The 18,395-nt window shown below is 41.5% G+C and overlaps 1 protein-coding gene across 5 annotated transcripts in view; it reads left to right on the top strand.

Annotated features, from left to right (window-relative positions):
- The window catches only part of CREB5 (cAMP responsive element binding protein 5), a 382,587-nt gene that overhangs the window by 348,384 nt on the left and 15,808 nt on the right, over positions 1 to 18,395 (top strand). For all 5 annotated transcript variants that reach the window (XM_074340923.1, XM_074340924.1, XM_019726163.2 and 2 more), the window contains one exon: positions 14,776 to 15,099. In XM_074340923.1, coding sequence (XP_074197024.1) covers positions 14,776 to 15,099 — 324 coding nt within the window. The remainder of the gene's footprint in view (positions 1 to 14,775; positions 15,100 to 18,395) is intronic.

Here is an 18,395-nt window from a genome sequence, read left to right on the forward strand (position 1 = left end):
AACTTCACTGGGGTGTCTCGCATTTAAAATAGATCAGTCTTCCCAACAGATTCATTCATTGAGTTATAATGGCAAGGGCTTTAGAAACACCACACTTTATTAGCACCAAGTAAAAGGTTTTCTGTTGTGGTATCCTTTTGATAACAGTGTGGTATTCTTTTGATAATATACTTAATTAATTGACAACTGATGTTATAGAGATCTGAATTCTGTCTGAGATCAAAACTAAGCAAAGAGTAATGGAATGGAAAGAGAGCGCATTCAGAGGGCTTACCATCTCTGTACATGAAAACAAGGCCCAAAATTAGGATTCAAAGAGAACTTGACAGGGTGGCTGGATGGCTCAGTTGGTTAGAGCACGAGCTCTTAACAACAGGGTTGCCGGTTCAATTCCCACATGGGATGGTCGGCTGCGACCCCCTCCACCCCAACTAGATTGAAAACAGCAACTGGACTTGGAGCTGAGCTGTGCCCTTCACAACTAGATTGAAGGACAATGAGCTGATTGGAGCTGATGGGTCTTGGAAAAACACACTGCTCCCCAATATTCCCCCCCAAAAAGAACTTGACAGAACTTTCCTTAACTGTCATTTCAGAAGGTAAATTAATATAGTCATAAGTACCAGTGTAATCAGCATGGATCATGAATTCACACTCCTAGAGTTCCTGATTTTTACCCTGTGATACACAACTTTATCTTTAAATGCGACACTGACACTAGTTAAAAATTTTTTAAACCTGGGATGATAGGAGAAAGAGACTTAAAAAAATAAGGACACACCCCTTTTCCATCCATTATCCCTCTGTCCAAGCCCCTCAGTCTTCTACCCAGGAACAGTAAGGGAAGCAATGTTGTCCATCCAGATCAAATTTAAGATTTTGAATAGATTGAACAAAAGCAAACGTAGATGTATTTTCTTTTGTTGGAATCTGATTAAAAGACTTTTGTTCCGTTTAGGGAAAATAGTTGGGGTTGGTTGGAGAAGAGTATAGTATTTATTTCTTTGTTTGTTTACATTGAATTTTAGTACCTATACCTCCTACCTCTAGAAAGGATTTTGAGCTGCTAAATAATATAAACCAGTGTGGTACGTTTAAAAACAAAATGGCCCTCCTCTAAATAGCAAATCTTACCCAACTGTAATAAGTTGAGTGTTTGACTACTGATAGTTGTCCTCTTTGGCAAAGCATACACTACGTGGTGTCCCACCAAGGAAGATTAATAATGATCTACTTCCCATAGTGAATGGGTTTTGGAAGGAAATCAAAGGGTACTTTTGAGCAGAAGAAAAGAAAGAAAAGGGGGAAAAGTAGCAGACACTGAAATGGCACCAAGAAAAACACTCTATCTCCGACTTTAAAAAGATTTCCACTCAGTGGGCTTGGTCCCATCAGTTAACCAGACCAGAACTGAGTGGTGAGCTCACTCAATGTGAACACGTTGGAGAAAATGTCTCAGTCTGTACCCAGAGCTGCAACATATGTCCTGCAGGAGAAATAGCCTATAAATGCAAATGGCCCTTCCCCTGGTCAGCTGGGGAGTCTGCAGCCTCGGATATGCTCTTTACACATGACGCTGTGTAAAGTCAGGGTGGATGCTGGGTCTAGTGTGTCACAGAAATGGGAAAACAACTCCCCATGGTTTGATGTGCCATCACTGTTTCCACTTGGCTTAGCAGTTGACACCTTTGGTTAACCATTTTGTTAGCCTCTGGTTAACCACGTGTGGTTTGAAAACCATACAGAAGTGGAACAGTGTCTCTATATAATGTTCTTCATATAAAAAGCAACCCCACAGGATGCAATGCCTTCCTTATCTGCCACACCAAATCCAAACTCTCTTGCTGGCGTCTGGTGAAAGGAAGAAACCACTTGATAATACCCTTTGGTGATGAATTTATCTGGAAACTAGGGTGGAGTGAACCATTCTCTAAAAAAGGGAATTGAGCTTGTTTCGAGTCTGGAATACTTTGACTCAACCTTGTGTCCACTTCTCGTTTACAATGAGTCTGCCTTATCACTGTAAATTAATAAATACAAGGATCAAAGCCCAGGGGTAGAGCTTGTGCTTTCCACCTCCAGCTAGAGCTGACTTGCTTTCCCTCCTACACTTCTCCTCTATGTCTTCTTCCTTTCCCTCTGTCCTTCTGCCTTTTTCCTTCCTTCTCGCCTTTTCCACCGGGCTCTTGATTATCCACCATCTTTCTTCTAACCAGGGCAGCTGTCAGGCTGCCTCACAAACAACAACATAAGGTTCAAATCCCTTCTCTGCACTGGTTCCCAAGGAGGTGACTTAACATGTCTTCACAGGAATTTCCTGCATCTCCAAACCATGAGGAATGGTCTTTCTCACCTACTTCAGAGGCTGACTATCTGCAAAGCACATTTCTCTCTAGAAGGAAGGTACTGATTTAGGAGAAGCTACTATATTATTGTCAGTTCCTGGTGAGCAGTTGCTTAAGAGAAATTTGGAGATAGCAAAGAAATTGCTTGAGCTGGAAAAGAAGACAGATCATGAAAATGATATCTTAAGCTTGTTAGAAGATAAATTCTTAGGCAGGCCATTTTCAATTAATAAATCAACCAGAAAGCTTTCTATTTGGCATTTTTAGAATGGTACTCAGTCGTGACAATGTGATTTAAAGAGATGGTTACACATTCCCCACCCGACTGCCCCTATTACTCGTGTTGTAGGCAGTAAAATAGTAGCTTTAGTCTTCTGGTTCACTGAATTGTATACCGTGAAGACAGTAGAAACGGAGAGGTAAAAAGATAGCTTAGCAAGGGCCTGTAATTCCACTCTGGAAAATGTGCCAAGTAGTTAATGTATTCCATTGGTCATACCTCCTGAAACAAAAAAGAAAAAGTTCAGAAAAATCACTGAAACTAGAAAAGAGGAGTGAATACTCGGGGTTCTTCCATACCCAGTTATTAACGGATATTTAGGACGCGTGTGAGAACCAACATGGTTTGGATGCACCTCAACTCAGAACGAAGTTGTTACTCATCTTTCAGCTGAAACTGCCCACCGCCATTGTCATCTTGGGCACAATTCCAAAGTTCTCCTTAAGCGTAACTTTCTATACACAGTCAAGCTTCCAGGTTCTTCGTAAGTTATAAATGGCTCTTCTTGGAAATGTCTTAAATGTAGACATGCAGGGGGGAAAAATAAGTTTTGTTCTGGCTCCCCCAAGCCCAGCTTTATTCTCCCTGCTGCGGTTTGCCTATAGTCCCAAAGATTGTGCTGGGATAGAAGCTTTTACGCGTGGCGATGTTCCTTCATCCCGAGTCCCTCACAAGTTTTTCCTGCTCCGTGAACCTAGACAGTTCACAAGTGGCATTCGGGATGCTCCCTGTGCTCAGAGCCCAGGGGCTATTTATAGATGCGCTGTTGGTGCTGTCAAAGGGCTGCTGAGTTGAGCAGCATCTAATCCAGACCCTTCACAAGCAGACCTGGAAGTCTTCTTTAACAGGGTGGTAGAGCCATCACAGTGAGTTGATTTGGCTGTTGGTCCGTGACTTTGGACCAGACACTAGCAAAGCCCAGAATGGAAAGTAATCAGCACTTAAGAATTGCAGTTTCTTATAATCTCTCTTTCTCTCTCCCGACTACCCCCAATTCCCATCCCACCTGCCCTCCTTCCATATCAGTGTTGACACACTTTGGGGGACTCAGACAGGAGTCAGATACAGAGGCAAAGTAGACCATGGGGAAGCATTTTGCCAAGGAGAAAAACACACAGCTGGACACACACGCAGCACGCTAGGTAGACTGGTATATAGATACTAAGGGACAGGACAACTTGCCCTTCCCACAGTCACCTACCATAGGTACAGAGAAACACCTGGAGGCTTCTTCTTGCTCTACTAAGTTTGAGGCCCCCTTGGCCAGACACCTAATGTCTCTGACAGAGACACGTGTTGCCATCTCTCAACAACTGGAAGAAAGCTGGAAGACGACCATCTAGAAACAGCTGTCTTGGCCAGGTCTCCCAGGACAAAGCAGAGCTGTGTCCAGGAAGGCCCTGCTTCCAATCCCGTTTCAGATTCAGAAGTCTGAGCATCTGAGTTACTGAGAGGTGTCCTCTGGGGATAGAGTGGGGGTGGGGAGCAGTGCCAACTGAACACAGCTGTCCGCAGAATGTGTGGGAAAGGACCCACGGAAGGACCTGGTGATGTGATGGTGGCTGGCTGCTCTACCCAAGCAGACACTGCCAACACCTGGACCTCCTGTCTCAGGCATGACGGTGGCCTTGCTCCTCATGATGGCCACCCAAGGTGGCTATGCATTAAAAAGGGTACAATTTATGTAGCTGAAGTTGACCACTGTCTATTTTGCTTGGGATGACGGGAAACGTTGCAGAGAGGAGCAGTCCTTTCCATCACTGTTTATTGCACCACTTTTTGCCAAATAATTAGGTCACCCGACTCAGGAAGGGTCCTGGGATGCACATGTGGAGCGAAGTTTGCTGTGGGAACTTGAACTCTGATTTTTCTGACTTCTGTGCAATTAAAATCCCAAACTTAATGTTGCATTAGCATGGATTTTCCATCATGAGTTATAAATACAAAGTTCTATGTTTCATATATATTTTTCTAACATATGTTACTGCCTATGTTTCTGATTAAAAGCTCGTCCAAAATAAAATAACAAAGGATTACTTTTTTCCAATAGAACTTTCTTCTTCTATAAAAGCTGGAAATAAGCCCTCACCTAAAATTACCCAGGCTTGCAGGTGCTGGGTTTTTGGGGGTGAGTTGTGTTTGCTAGCAAGACAAAGGGCATTATTCTCCCTGCAACCACCACCAGAAGGTGTTCTTTCTGTGGAGAAAATTACAGGCCAGTGCTTCAAAGACATTCCATGGTTAGGTACCCCTCCTGGAGACTTCCAGGCGGCAGGCAGGCAGGCAATCAACAAATATTTATTCTAAGCCACTATGTATTCGGCACCTTTAAAATTGCCAGGGAAACCAGCCAGAAGGATATAATATCTGCTGGGGCCAAGGTAGTACCTGAGGCCTTCTCATAATGCTTAAGGAGCTCAGTGACCAGAAAGGAACAGGGGACCCTACAGCTATCAGTATGGCCATATCTCACCTGGGTATGCGGATACTGATAGAATAAGAAAATGAGACCCAAGAAAAGGCTCTTTAACTAAAGCGGATCCCACCCCCATTCTTTCCTTTTAAATCTCCCCGAACAGATACCCAGTGCCCCTTTCCTACACGCATGTGTGCGCGGCGTACACACACACACACACACACACACACACTCCCTCTCTCTTCCACCACTACCATCACCATCACCTCTGCCCAGAAGTTGAACCTACTGGCTGGATCCATTCATCAGATTTTAAATAATGACCACGTTTTAGAAATAGGTAAACATGCCAACATGTGTGTGCAGAAGATGTGCGTCACAGTGTGGTTATAGAACAGGAAAAATGGTGACATCCTGTATGTCCTTCAGTTTCTCCCCTAGAGAAATCCAACACCTATCAGACATGACGTTGAGGTCTTTGGGGGTGGGCCAGGGGTGCCGGGGACACGGACTCGTACGGTGACCACGGTGGCCTGTGCAGAGGTGAACACGACTCTCATTCTCTCGCGTTAAATTCTCTAATCTAGTTTCACTGATGGCCGCTGAAAAGTCACATCAGCTCTTGAGACATATGCATCACATAAGGGGCCTCACAAAGTCACAGGAAACCCTGCATCCTCCGTTATATGGTATGTAATCGTCAAGCTGCATCTCCCCTAAGCTGCCATTGGACGTACTGCTGTTTGTTGTGTTTTGTTGTTTTTGTTCACCAAGCATAAGCCCTTACACTGATCCCCGATAAATTTCTCTTAGTAGATACCTTGAGGCCAGTCAGCCAAGATCTTTCTGGTACTGATTCTTCATCCAGGGTGTTTAACACTCTCTACGAGTTTGATATCCCATGCAGTTGATGGCTCTAGCACCTGCATTTTCTCTTTAGTTCTAAGCCAGCTGTGTGATAGAGTCGTAGGAAAAAGAGGGTGCCAAAGTCTTGCAGGGAAGTCCAATTCCTCGAGACGCATAAAAACCTGGCATTGACTGGAGCCATTCTAGGGCAAAACATCTTTTGGGCTTTTATTGTTCACAATATAGTGTTTAGCTTAAGGTGACATCATAATGAATAGTAGGAATTCGCAGATGAAGTGAGAGTGTCTGTCAACATCTTGTTCAAAGATAAAGAGATTTTTATATTGCTTTATGTTTAAAATATTTTCAATTGACGTGAAATTCATATGACATAAATTAACTATTGTAAAATACGCATGTCAGTGGCATTTAGTATATTCAAAATGTTGGGCAGCCATCACCTTTAGGTAGTTTCGAAACATTTTCATCAGCCCAAAAGGAAACACCGTACATGTTAAGCAGTCCCTCCTTATTCTACCCTCCCCCCAGCCCCTGGCAACCACTAATCTGTCTTTATGGCTTTACCTAGTCTAGATATTTCGTATCAAGGAACCAGACAATATGTGACTTTTTGTGTCTGGCTTTTTTCACTTAACATGTTTTTGAGGTTCCTCCATGTTGTAGCATATTTCAGTACTTCTCTCCTTTTAATGGACAAATAATATTCCATTGCACTTTATTTTGAATTTAAAAATCTAAAGTAAAATAAATATATTTTAATACAAAAAAAACCATTTTTTAATATCATGTTTTTTTTTATTTTTATTTTTCATCCAAAGCTGGTATTAGCCTCCACCCACAGACTAACTCCACTCTGCCCCACTAATGATTCTGTATGTCCTTGTGGTTTATACACTTTCTTAGCCCATTATGTTTCCTCATTTCATAGAGAATGATTCCAGCTCAAGGTGACCACTCAAGGTGGTGGAGCCATGTATTTAGACCAAGACTTCTCACTCTGAATCTTCTGTTCTTCTGAAGTTCTCTGAACAATGACTTTCTTGCTTTATTTCAGACGTTCATACAACTCACTTCTCCACTAGAGTCCTACCTCTTAGCAGACATCAAGTCAGATTCTTTCTCTAATGGAACAGGGAGCTCAGGCTTCTGCCCTCACTTTGTTGGGCAGATTAAAGCACAAAGAGCCACGTGGTTTATTCATCTCAGGATCTAATGCTGTTTTCTGGTAGAGCTAAGACTCGCTCTTGCTCTCAGAACATTACTTTGTTCTAAAATTCACTAAAACGTACAACCTCTTAAAATGCTCACCATCCTGCTGAATTATAAAAGACAGTCACTGAATGATGCAGGGACGTGGCATCTGAAATAAGATAATTCTACAAATGTGCATTCGTTAATTTTTTAATTTCACAAGAAAAATTGAAGGTTCACTCTTGCAGAACTGTAATTAATATATGATTTTGCTGTTAATATGGAAATGTTTGGCAGAGAAATTGCTGAGATTCATCTCCGGGGTTTGTTTCGCTGTTTACCACCCAAGTTTAATGTGTCGCCTAGCACGTAGGTCTGCTTTACCTTACTTTAGAAGTTATACCCACAGGGGGACAATGGAAGAGTGAAATCAAACAATGAATTCTTTTCCTCACTTAAGGTAGAACTGCTGAGGATCTACTTTTTTGAGCTACCATCCTTATTTGTGAGATTTTCTTGCATCATGTCTCAGTGGACTAGAGTTCCCTTTTCTTAACTAATTACATCATTTCAAGTATCTTCAGCGTTAATACTTTTTAATGACATCATGACAAAGAGTATGAATATTTTTCCTTCTAGACCTCATAGCATCTTCCCCTTCTCAGGCAACCTTTCCTTCCAACCTGGTAGCCTTATTTGAAGTCTTATCACCAAATCCAAAGCAGAATGTAGTCGTACATTGCATAACAATGTTTCCATCAATGGCGAATCACATATATCATAGTGGTCCTGTAAGATTATGCTGGAGCTAAAAATTCCTATCGTGTAGTGATGTAGCAGGCATAAGGCATGATTCACACATTTGTGGTGATGCTGGAATACACAAACCTACTGTGCTGCCGGATGTATGGAAGTATAGCACCTACCATTATGTAGAGTACAGAATACTTGATAATGATAATAAGTGACTATGTTACTAGCTTATGCATTTACTATACTATACTTTTTATCACTGTTTTAGAGTGGACTCTTTCTACCTGTAAAAAAAAAAAGTTTGCTGTAAAACAGTATGCCATGTTTTACTGGCAGCAGCCTCATGTATCTTGCATTTACTGCATCTCTTGAGTGCATCATTTTTTCTTGTGCTTGATTTGACTCCTGTTGTTTTATAGATTTAGTGTAGCCTAAGTGTCCAGTGTTTATAAAATCTACAGTAGTTACAGTTATGTCCTAGGCCCTCACATTCACTCACCACTCACTCATCCAGAGCAACTTCCGGTCCCGCAGGCTCCATTCATGGTAAGAGCCCTATGCACTTGTTCCATTTTTATCTTTTACACCATATTTTTACTGTACTTTTTCTATGTTTAGATATGTTTAGATACATAAATACGTACCATTATGGTACAGTTGCCAACAGTATTCAGCACAGTAACATGTTGTACACTTCGATAGCCTAGAAGCAGTAGGCTCCACCACACAGCCTGGGTGTGTAGCAGGCTGTCCCATCTAGGTTTATATAAGTGCCCTCTGTGATGTTTGCACAACAGTGAAATCACCTAGCGATGCATTTCTGACAACGTATCCCCACCGTTAAGCAATGCATGACTGTACTTAAATTGTGAAACCATCAGAGCTGAGTTACATCATGTAAATTTTGAAAGGAGCATATTTTATTCCAAGTGATTAAGCCAGGTATGGTTTTAGTTAATTATCTTAATAATGATCCTGAAATAAATGTGGATTTTATGACCCCCCCCTATGCTATCACACCGTGAAGCCCAGATGTGAATCTGGGCATTAACACTCTCTCTCCCTAGGCAAAATGAAGCTCCAAGTTTATGTAACTGTCCCTTTCACCACGTAACAGTTCTCTTTCGGCCCATCCCTATCTTTCCTCAAATTTGGGAAGCCTTTTGGGATCCAAACTGGCCACGTATAAATCGTAAAATTCAGTGGATAAGTATCAGTTATTTTTTACTAGTTCAGAGACTTATTTTCAGAAATCCTTGATACTTTGAGCAAGTCTGTAATCATTGATATTGCAAATACAGCTCCAGTGAAAGCTTCCGGTTTCACACCGTGGAACGTTTGGACCATTCAGAAACCCATGTTTACCACCTCAGCTGATCAACTATGTTTGGGGGAGGAGAAAGAAAGAAGAAATTACATTTACAGCAGTACCTTGGGGAGGCCACTGACAGCAATTATTTTGTATGCAAAAGAAGATATGAATACAGATTTTGACCTATTTTTATATAGACGCCTCTTACTTGTGGTCAACGCAGCAACACCACATTTTGACAATATCACATTCTTTTCTGGAACAAAAGCCAACAGCCGTTTTTAATTAAAACCTTTCTAGAAAGACTGCTCCAACCTTCCCCGCCCCCACCCAACTGAATTTCCATAATGTTTAATTCGGCTTGGCTTTCAGAGTCTGTAAAGCATAAGCAATCAGCCGCGCTGAAGATGGAGAAGAAATGTTTTTACAGTTCCACAAATGTTTCTAATTGACAAGAGAGAGTTGTTAATGGGAGACAAATTGCCTGGGGGTGGGTGTGGGTGGGTGTGTCCTGTGCGTGTGTGCTCACTCAGGCCCACATGCATGTACCCATGTGGTGTGTACCTGGGCTTCACACGATGTGCCGTGATGCAAAACTGAGCTAAGCTGGAGATTAAAGAGAGCCTGGGACTGAGCTCTCATGGCCGTGGCCAGGCACGGGCTGAGATGAGGTAGATAGCTGGTTTCTTACCAGGACTCGGATCACAGGCAGCAGGCCCACCCTCCCAGGGGGAACAGTGAACAAGGAGCTTGTAAAATACACAGACCGAATGAAAATGACCCCTATTGACTGAAACCAGCTGTGTCAGGCTTCTCGCTGTCTCTCCTGATTTGCTCTCTCAAATAAATGGATGTGGTAGAGAACGATAGAAAGTAAACAGAATCATTTTTTTCTTTCTAGCAGTCGCACCTCCGTAATAGCCCTGGTTTTTATAGCTGAAAAATATATGTTTATTTGCTCATTAATTTCCCCCTCTCTCTCTCCTTTGCCTTTCTCGGCATTGAGTAGAATGTTATTTAAAACAAGACACAGTTCAGCTTCAAAAAGAAAAATCATTCTGCAAATACAGCTTGGACTCATTTACTGTCCATTTATCATCTCTAAGAGAGTGGGGCACAAATATCTATATTTGGTATATTTTAATGATTTACAGTGCAGTGACTCTTGTTGGCACCAGGTTACAGGAAAGCAGTAGGCTCTTTAGGACTTTGAAAAGTGCCCCAAACTGTTTAGAAATGACATGGAGAATATTAAATGTGGCATATGCAGAGTTGTTTGATTATCATTCAAAGATGATGTAGGCTGGTGCTTGGAGGGCGGACTCAACGGAAAGACCTGAGATTCTCTAAGGGGTGCTCGAAAGTCTTCATTTTCACATTTCAGGGTGTATTTTCTCTCTGCAGGGCTTTGAAAAAGCATTCGTTTTATATGTCTCTCATTTCCTTCACGTAGTGAGCAAATAAATAATGATGTGCCTAACTCGGTGCCCAGTAAATATTTGTTGAGTGAATAAATAGTTAAATGGAATGTTCTAAGTCTTACTAGTATCATTGTCTTGGCGTGAAACATGCAAGAATAGACTTGAAGCAATCAAGTAATTTCTCTTAACAGTGCAAGCTAATTATCTGAGAGCTGAAGATCTGGTACATAGTATGTATTTGTCAGGCTCCATTTGTTCCTAATTAAAGGTGGAAAAGTTGTTTGTAGCATTGATGGGATAACATAGTGACCCACTTCTAAACATCTTTTCAATTTTCCATGCCACTTTTTTCAGGGAAAACATATCAAGATGAAGTTAATGTGCGTTCCTTCTGTTTATTTATGTTTTTTCTTTTCTGTTATCATTTTTAGAGGACAGCAGGATATGGAGGAGGGGAAATTTTTGACAGTGTACTTTTACAGCCCGTCTACCTGCATGACTTGTGTAGTCGTTTCTGCTGACCTTGGCTGACTAACAAAATCATCCTCCCATATAAGCTCCACCTACATTGATCCAAGATGAAAACGTGGCATCCTCATCATAAGCCTCGAAAGTTTCATTCATTCATTCATTCATTCATTCATTCATTCATTCTTTCCAAAAATATGAATTCGGTGCCCAATACGCACCAGGCTCTATGCTAAAGCTGTGAATTTAACACTGAGTAAAATCCACCATGGTTCCTGCCTTCATGAAGCTTATAATCTGGGATGGTTGATGGGTATTCATTGAATAATCATTCTAAAAATCATAACTGCAACCTAAACATTAAAAAGGGGACTATGGCTCTACTGGAACCATGTAACAACAGGAATTGATTTAGACCAGGAGACCAGGGAGAGTTTTATTAAGGAGGAGCCTAGAGCTGAGAGCTATAGAATGCGTGAAGAAAGGGAACAAGCCCTCCAGGCAAGAAGACCATCCATCAAATGCAAAGACCTGTGTGGTGCGTGGAGAGCACCAGGGCCACACCCTGTGGTACCTATGTATAGGCCACATCAAGGGCTTTGACCTTCATCCTGAGAGCATTAGAAAGACATGGGAAGGTCACATATCCCAGGGTAAGAAGTAGGGTAGGGATCTGTTTTTTGGGGGAGAAGTACAGTATGCGTTCTTCACAAATAAAGAAAGAGAAGTGATGATGCTAAGCCCCAGGTGATCCTTTGCTGCCTTTGAGCTTCCTGGAAATTCTTACCATCCACCTTTCCCTCTGCCAAGTTTCAGAAAGACTGTATCTGGACCTCCACTTATACACTGGAGACCCTACAGCCTACTGCTGGGCAGTGCAGCAAAGGCATCTCATCCTGCCAACTTTTCTAGCCCCTTCTCTTATTTCTGCCTTTCCTTTTGATGATGGGGAGGTGGCATAACACAGTTCATTCCTGTTTTTGGCAAAACGTGTGTGGCATGCCTTCCGGCACCTTCTCTCCTGATTTAGAGAACAGGTTCTAGAGGTAGCATGTCTCCACCCTTCTCCAGCGGTGTGAACTTGGCACGTGGCTAAGCTTCTTTTTTAGTCTTGTAGGGTTTGGGGAAGGATTAGATGAGCTAATACTTGTAAAAGACAGAATGGTGAGTGGCACGTAGTGAGTGCTCAGTTAATGCCAGCCATTATTATTAGCCATTTTTGCTAATATAGATAGGTGTCAAAGATATTTGTTAAAGTGAAAAGATACAAGGTACAAACATCTATGATAAAAAAAAAAAAAAGGCTTGCACAAGACTATTCTTACAAACGCTAAGGAAATGTCTGAGGATACATGGTGATTACCTCTGAGTAATGATGCTGGGTTTAGAGAGAGAAGGGTAGGCGGGTAGCTTTCCTTGTCACCTCATATTCTTGTAGTAGTTGATTTTTTTCAGACGCAGCTGTATATTTTTATAATAATGAAATTACAAACACTAGTTTAGAAAGTCCATTAGCCTGAAACTAAAATAATATTGAAAAAAAGGAAGTCCATTAATATTATCCAATATGTCAATTTTTAAAAACATAATGATTTCATTCCAATTTTTTTTATATAATTTTCTTCACTATTAAGTTTGGGGATATCATTTAGGAGATATCATTTTCTTGGGATAAAAAAATATATCTAAAGTCCAGCAATTCATTTACTTTTCACTTCTCTTGCTTATATTATAGTCAACCAAAAACTTATAAAATTGCATGATGTTATGATCCCACTATTATGAAATTATTCTACTTGTTCCTCCATCTCTACATATGCATACAGTGAGTTGTCTGGCAGGCTGTACACCCACCAAATATAAACAATTGTGTTTGGTTCGTTTGTTGCTGACTTCATTGTACTTTTAAGCATTGCTTGCATTTTTTATAATGAGCATTTTTATAAAAACAATGAAACCATTTCTAATAATTGAAGATGAGTATTAGTGCACTGTTTTGCTTAGTAGTAAACACAATACCCAGCATCTCATCTCTCCCAGAAATTCAGGCAACAACTTCTGCTGGATTATCATGATGAAAGTAAATAGCTGTTGCTCATGAAAGAGGAGGCAAGTGGGCTCAGTGGTTCCTGGATGAGGATGCATGAAATGTTTTCAATGATTATCAAATACCAAAATATGGTCTCCCAAGTCTCACCCCACCCTCCCATTTTTAAAAATAAGTAGAGGGTCTCTATGTTTAATAATTTTGATGAATGGAATTGGTATGTATCAATAGTTTCACGGTAGAGAATCATTAATTTTGTACAGGGCTGGAGCATGGTTGCTTTGATAAACATTTAAATACAACTAACTCTTCCTTTCGCAGTGATTACACAGCCCTGTCATCAATCAGATAAGAGCACAAATCAGAAGAGAGCTTTGAGCTCCCTAGTAAATACTTCATGAAGCCAATGTGAGCCTGCCAACTAGACTGTCATCTCTGCAGAAGACACATTTCCAGGAGTAACTGTGTTGTACAGTATTTAGCACACAGGGCCCCTCAGGATAGGATGATAAACGTCTGTGGACAAGAAGAGACCATTTTGAAGAAACTGCAGCTAACCTGATTACCAATTGATTCTTCAAATCAGGGCCAGGAAATGATGGCCCCTGGGTCAAATCGGACCCTTGGCCTGATTTTGCACAGCGCGTGAGCTAAAAATGGGTTCTATGTTTAAATGATTTTTAAAAATCAACAGTAGAATGGCATTTCATATTATGTGAAAATTCTATGAGATTCAAATTTCCTGTCCCTAAATAAAGTTGCATTGGAACACAGTATGCTCATTCATTTACATACCGTCTACAGCTGCTTTTGCACTCAAAGGGCAAAGTTGAGTCGTTGTGACAGAAAATATTTACTATCTGACTCTACAGAAAAAGTTCGCTCAGCCCTGCTTTAGATTCAGGCAGAAGTTATTTGCGTGCGCGTCTGTTTGCTTGTTAAAGGGTAATGCTTTTCTGTTAGAAATATACCTACCTGTTGATGTGGCCATCAGAGAAGTTATATTCTTCTACTTTTCTCATTTCCTTCCCAACGTCAGAAGAAAGTTATTGGGTAAGAAAAATTAGATCATCAGGAGGGGCTATGCGTAACATCCTGGTAACAAACGGGAAGGCCCTACATGTTGCCTCCAAAAGTTATGGATCGTAATCTAATTTGAAGCTTTTACATAACATTAGTACTGTTCCTGTCTGCTAAAATTGTAATTATTTCCTCTTTGTGTCTTTGAAATCTTTTGAAAGGCGAAAACCTTTTATTCTTGTGACTTTTACAAAACACAGTGCCATATCAGATGGCCCCTTGGCTCAGTGGCATTATCATATTGAACGGTTTTATTTGGTTTTTACTCTTATTAGGCGGTCAATAGGATACGATGCACAATTGGATATTAGGAAATACCTTTTAGTAGAATGTCGAAATCTTGATATGGTATCCTGCCCAGGTGCTGTGATTGTTGAATCAATGAATATTTATGGCTGTCGTTGACGCTCGGACCTATCGTGACATACATGAAAAAAACAAATTCCTATAAAAGCCATACTGGTATCAGTAAAAAAAGAAGTTTCCCACAGAGCCACAAAGTATTACAGAATTGCAAATGCGAGTGTTTGATTCAAAATCCCCATTGTGTCTACGACTGACCGCAGCTGTCCCCTCTTGTTTTGTTCTGTTTCAGAGGCTGAAGGCCGCCCTGACTCACCACCCTGCTGCCATGTCCAATGGGAATATGAACACCATGGGACACATGATGGAAATGATGGGCTCCCGGCAGGACCAGACGCCGCACCATCACATGCACTCTCACCCACATCAGCACCAGACACTGCCAGCCCATCACCCCTACCCACACCAGCACCAGCACCCGGCACACCATCCTCACCCGCAGCCCCATCACCAGCAGAACCACCCACACCATCACTCCCACTCCCACCTTCACGCACACCCGGCACATCACCAGACCTCGCCACATCCACCCCTGCACTCCGGCAACCAAGCACAGGTAGACCCTTTTCATGATCTCTTTCCCCTTCTTGTTAACAGTGCAAGTTCTAATGGCAAGTTCATTGGCAGCAACCTTGTTTGACAAGCCCAGGGGTTCTATGTGATACCCTGGGGAGCTCTCTTCATGTCCTGGGAGGTAATGCTTACCCGTAAGATCCTCCCAGATCATAGTTTCTATAAATAATATGGTACATTTCAGGTCAGGGGCGAATGTAAACAGTCCTCCGGAATCTATTTTTGCGGTGTGTTACAAAGTTAGCACTAAAAAAGGAACATCCATGGCAGGATTAGGAAGAATTTAAGCATGTGAAGAAAGATGTGAATGAAGGATGAGAAAAATAGGTTAATTCTAACTGTGGTTCTAGCCACGGTGCTTTATAACATCACAGAGACTCAACTTTGTCGCCTATAAAATGGAAGTTAAATACGATGGCCAATCTTCTAAGTAATATTAAACGTTAAAAGATCTCAAGAGTAACAATTCCAGGCAGACAAAGAGGTTTGGTAATGGATGTCAGGGCATAAGGTGCTGTGTGAATGGTGAAGAGAGGTGACTCATCCCACCCAATGTGAAATGCGTTGGAGGGAGCAGACAGAGAGCCAAGCTCTGTAGATGATCAGCTCTAGAGAAGGGCCAAATCCCAGGGGTGGGGAGTCACCAGGAGTGGCAAGAAAGAAAGCCAGCATTTAGACTCAACTGAAAGAGGGTTGGGGGACCAGGCAGACGTTATGTCACCCAGCCCCAGAAGAGAGGCGGGTCCATGTACCCAGTGAGTTTTGGTAAGTGGATGAAGGGCATGCCTTAGAGCATGGCTAGCCCTAGACACTTTGGATCTTCACGCAGGATGACCTTTGTCAGCCCCCTCCACCCATTCCACACTGCCAGCTTCCAGCCAGCTGGGTCAGCATGGTATCCAGGGCTCAGGACCGCCAAGAAACACTTATTCATCGTCTGCCTCTGGACCTCACACTGGGCAGCTTCTTGAGCTCTTGAACCCCCTTCCCTAACACACAACAAACGCGGACAGCTGTCCACAAAATGGGTCGTCCACGAGCAACTCCCAGTATATAAGCTATTCAGTAGGTAAGCTTATTTGTTAGATAAGCTTACTTTTGCAAAAGTTCTTAGAGGTTCTATATAGCAAATAAGAGTGCGGGCTTTGGAGAGAGAAGATTTTCATTCTTTTCCCACCCTACTTCCTACTGTGCGACTGTGGTCAGAGTAACCTCCTAAGTCTCAGTTTTCCCATCTGCAAAATGGGGGTAATAATAGAGTAAGCTCATAGATTCTTAAGAGCATTAAGTAAGCAAATGTCTGTAAAGCCCTTGGCACAGTTTTCAATACGTGTTGGTCATGATTAATTCTAAACCCAAGTAACACGACAAAAGTTTAGCAAGTAGTGTAGCAATAAGATGTTATCCAAAGCACCTTTGTCGTCAAATGACATAGTGGGGCATGTATTTCGAGGGGACAGAAAAAACAACTACAACGTCAAAGATAGACAAGTAGACTCATATGTGTACTTACTTTTTAAGGAAAATGATGACATCGAATTTTGGTTGTCTTTGTGTAAGTTTTCTTCACAGACAAGTTTAACAGTTCGTTGACTATAAAAGCCATTCATTAACTAATTACCAGTTAGCCAGTTGCTCTCCATTTCAAGTCAGTAATGGCCAATTGTATATGCAATTAGTTTATTGCTATTATAATTAGCCACACAAAAGGTTGCTTTTTTACCCTCTACTAAAAGGAAAGAGACCAGGTTGGTCTTGTTAAAATTTAAACAAAGTCCTTTAGTATTCAAAATGCCACTCTCAGATTGTATTAACTTATCTGATTACTGAGATCTTGTCATGTTGCTTAATCGTATGATTATCAGAATAGTAGAAATAGAGGTTTATTAAGGTCCTTCCAACTCTGAGATTCTAAGGTGATTTGGAACAAGTTCTGTCATTTTGAAATCACTGTTCATTCTTTTGGGCCAAAATTTTCAGTGTCCATGCCCACAGATTTCCATTTAAAAAATAAAATTACAAGGGACACAAGTCCTGGTCTTAGAATTGCATTTGCCATTTCTCCTGGCTTCTTGTGATTCTCTCGCATATAAGGATGTGATTTCAGAGTGCTGGTGTCGGTCCTCAGTCACCAGAAGTTTCTCTTACCCTTACCACACCTTGAACCCTGGAAACTGGACTGACCCTAAATCCACCACATAACTTACCCCTTGAGGTGAAGGCACAGGAAAAGTGTCAGAGGATAAAGGTTGCTTAAATTTGGGGTCGGGGAGAATACAATATTGAAAGAGAGGCCCCTTACCATGGAGATTAAAACCCACTTTCCCCTACTTGAGTGTCTTGTATAGGACTGACAAATGAGATCACTAATTCACAAAAAGAAACGGTAAAGGCCAAAATAGCAAGTAAGCAAGTTCCCTCCTATTGCTTTGCTTGCTGTGGACAAGGGCTAAACCTTTACCAGAAACAAGGATTACTGTGTCTTTGCAGCCGCTCTGGTGAGCAAGACCTTAGCCGATTTATTTTGTTATTTCTCTGTGATGGGGAGGAAAGGAATCGCCAATAAAATGTTTTAAAAAATGTCTTTGCTTGAAATAAAATTACTGAGATGCAGTCCGACCTCAGTCCTGAGCCCGATGCTTTTGCAGTTAGTCATATAAGGTTTGATAGAGTTTAGGATTAAAATATATCACCCGCAGTCAGCAGATGTCAACCAGTAGCCGTTATTAACGCAATTACAGTCATTCTGATTGATTTCAATCATAGGGTTGGAATGTGGTAGAAAAGGTTGCTGGACTTCAGTTTTAAAACTTTCTGCCTGTTATTTCTGCGGGTTAAATGTCTCTTGTAAAACAACTTTATAGGTATTACAGTCATAAGCTTGAGTGACTGAGAAATGAGAAAGAAAGAAAAAAAAAACACCCTTTATTGAGAAGGAAGAAAAGCGAAGGAGTGAAGTACATTAGCGAAAGCATTAGGTGTCCAGACACATAAAGAGTCAGTCGTAGAAATTTCACTAGGTGCTGTGTGTCTGCCTCAGGAAGGGAAATAAAGCTGTATGTGTGGGGGGCTCCTAAACCTTAGACGTTGCTGAGCCCCATGCAAATCTTACAAGGAACCTATAAGCATAGTAAAACTTTTTAATAAAGTTCTTTGCCACTCTTAGGATTTCCTTATAATGTAAGTAAATGGGGAGCACGACAGTCCCTCCCAATCGCACCCCCATGGTGTTTAACGGGGCTCTGTGCTGCTGTGGGCATCACTGCACACTGTGAGAAG

This window comes from Rhinolophus sinicus, linkage group LG09 (assembly GCF_036562045.2).
Source record: "Rhinolophus sinicus isolate RSC01 linkage group LG09, ASM3656204v1, whole genome shotgun sequence".
NCBI lineage: Eukaryota > Metazoa > Chordata > Mammalia > Chiroptera > Rhinolophidae > Rhinolophus > Rhinolophus sinicus.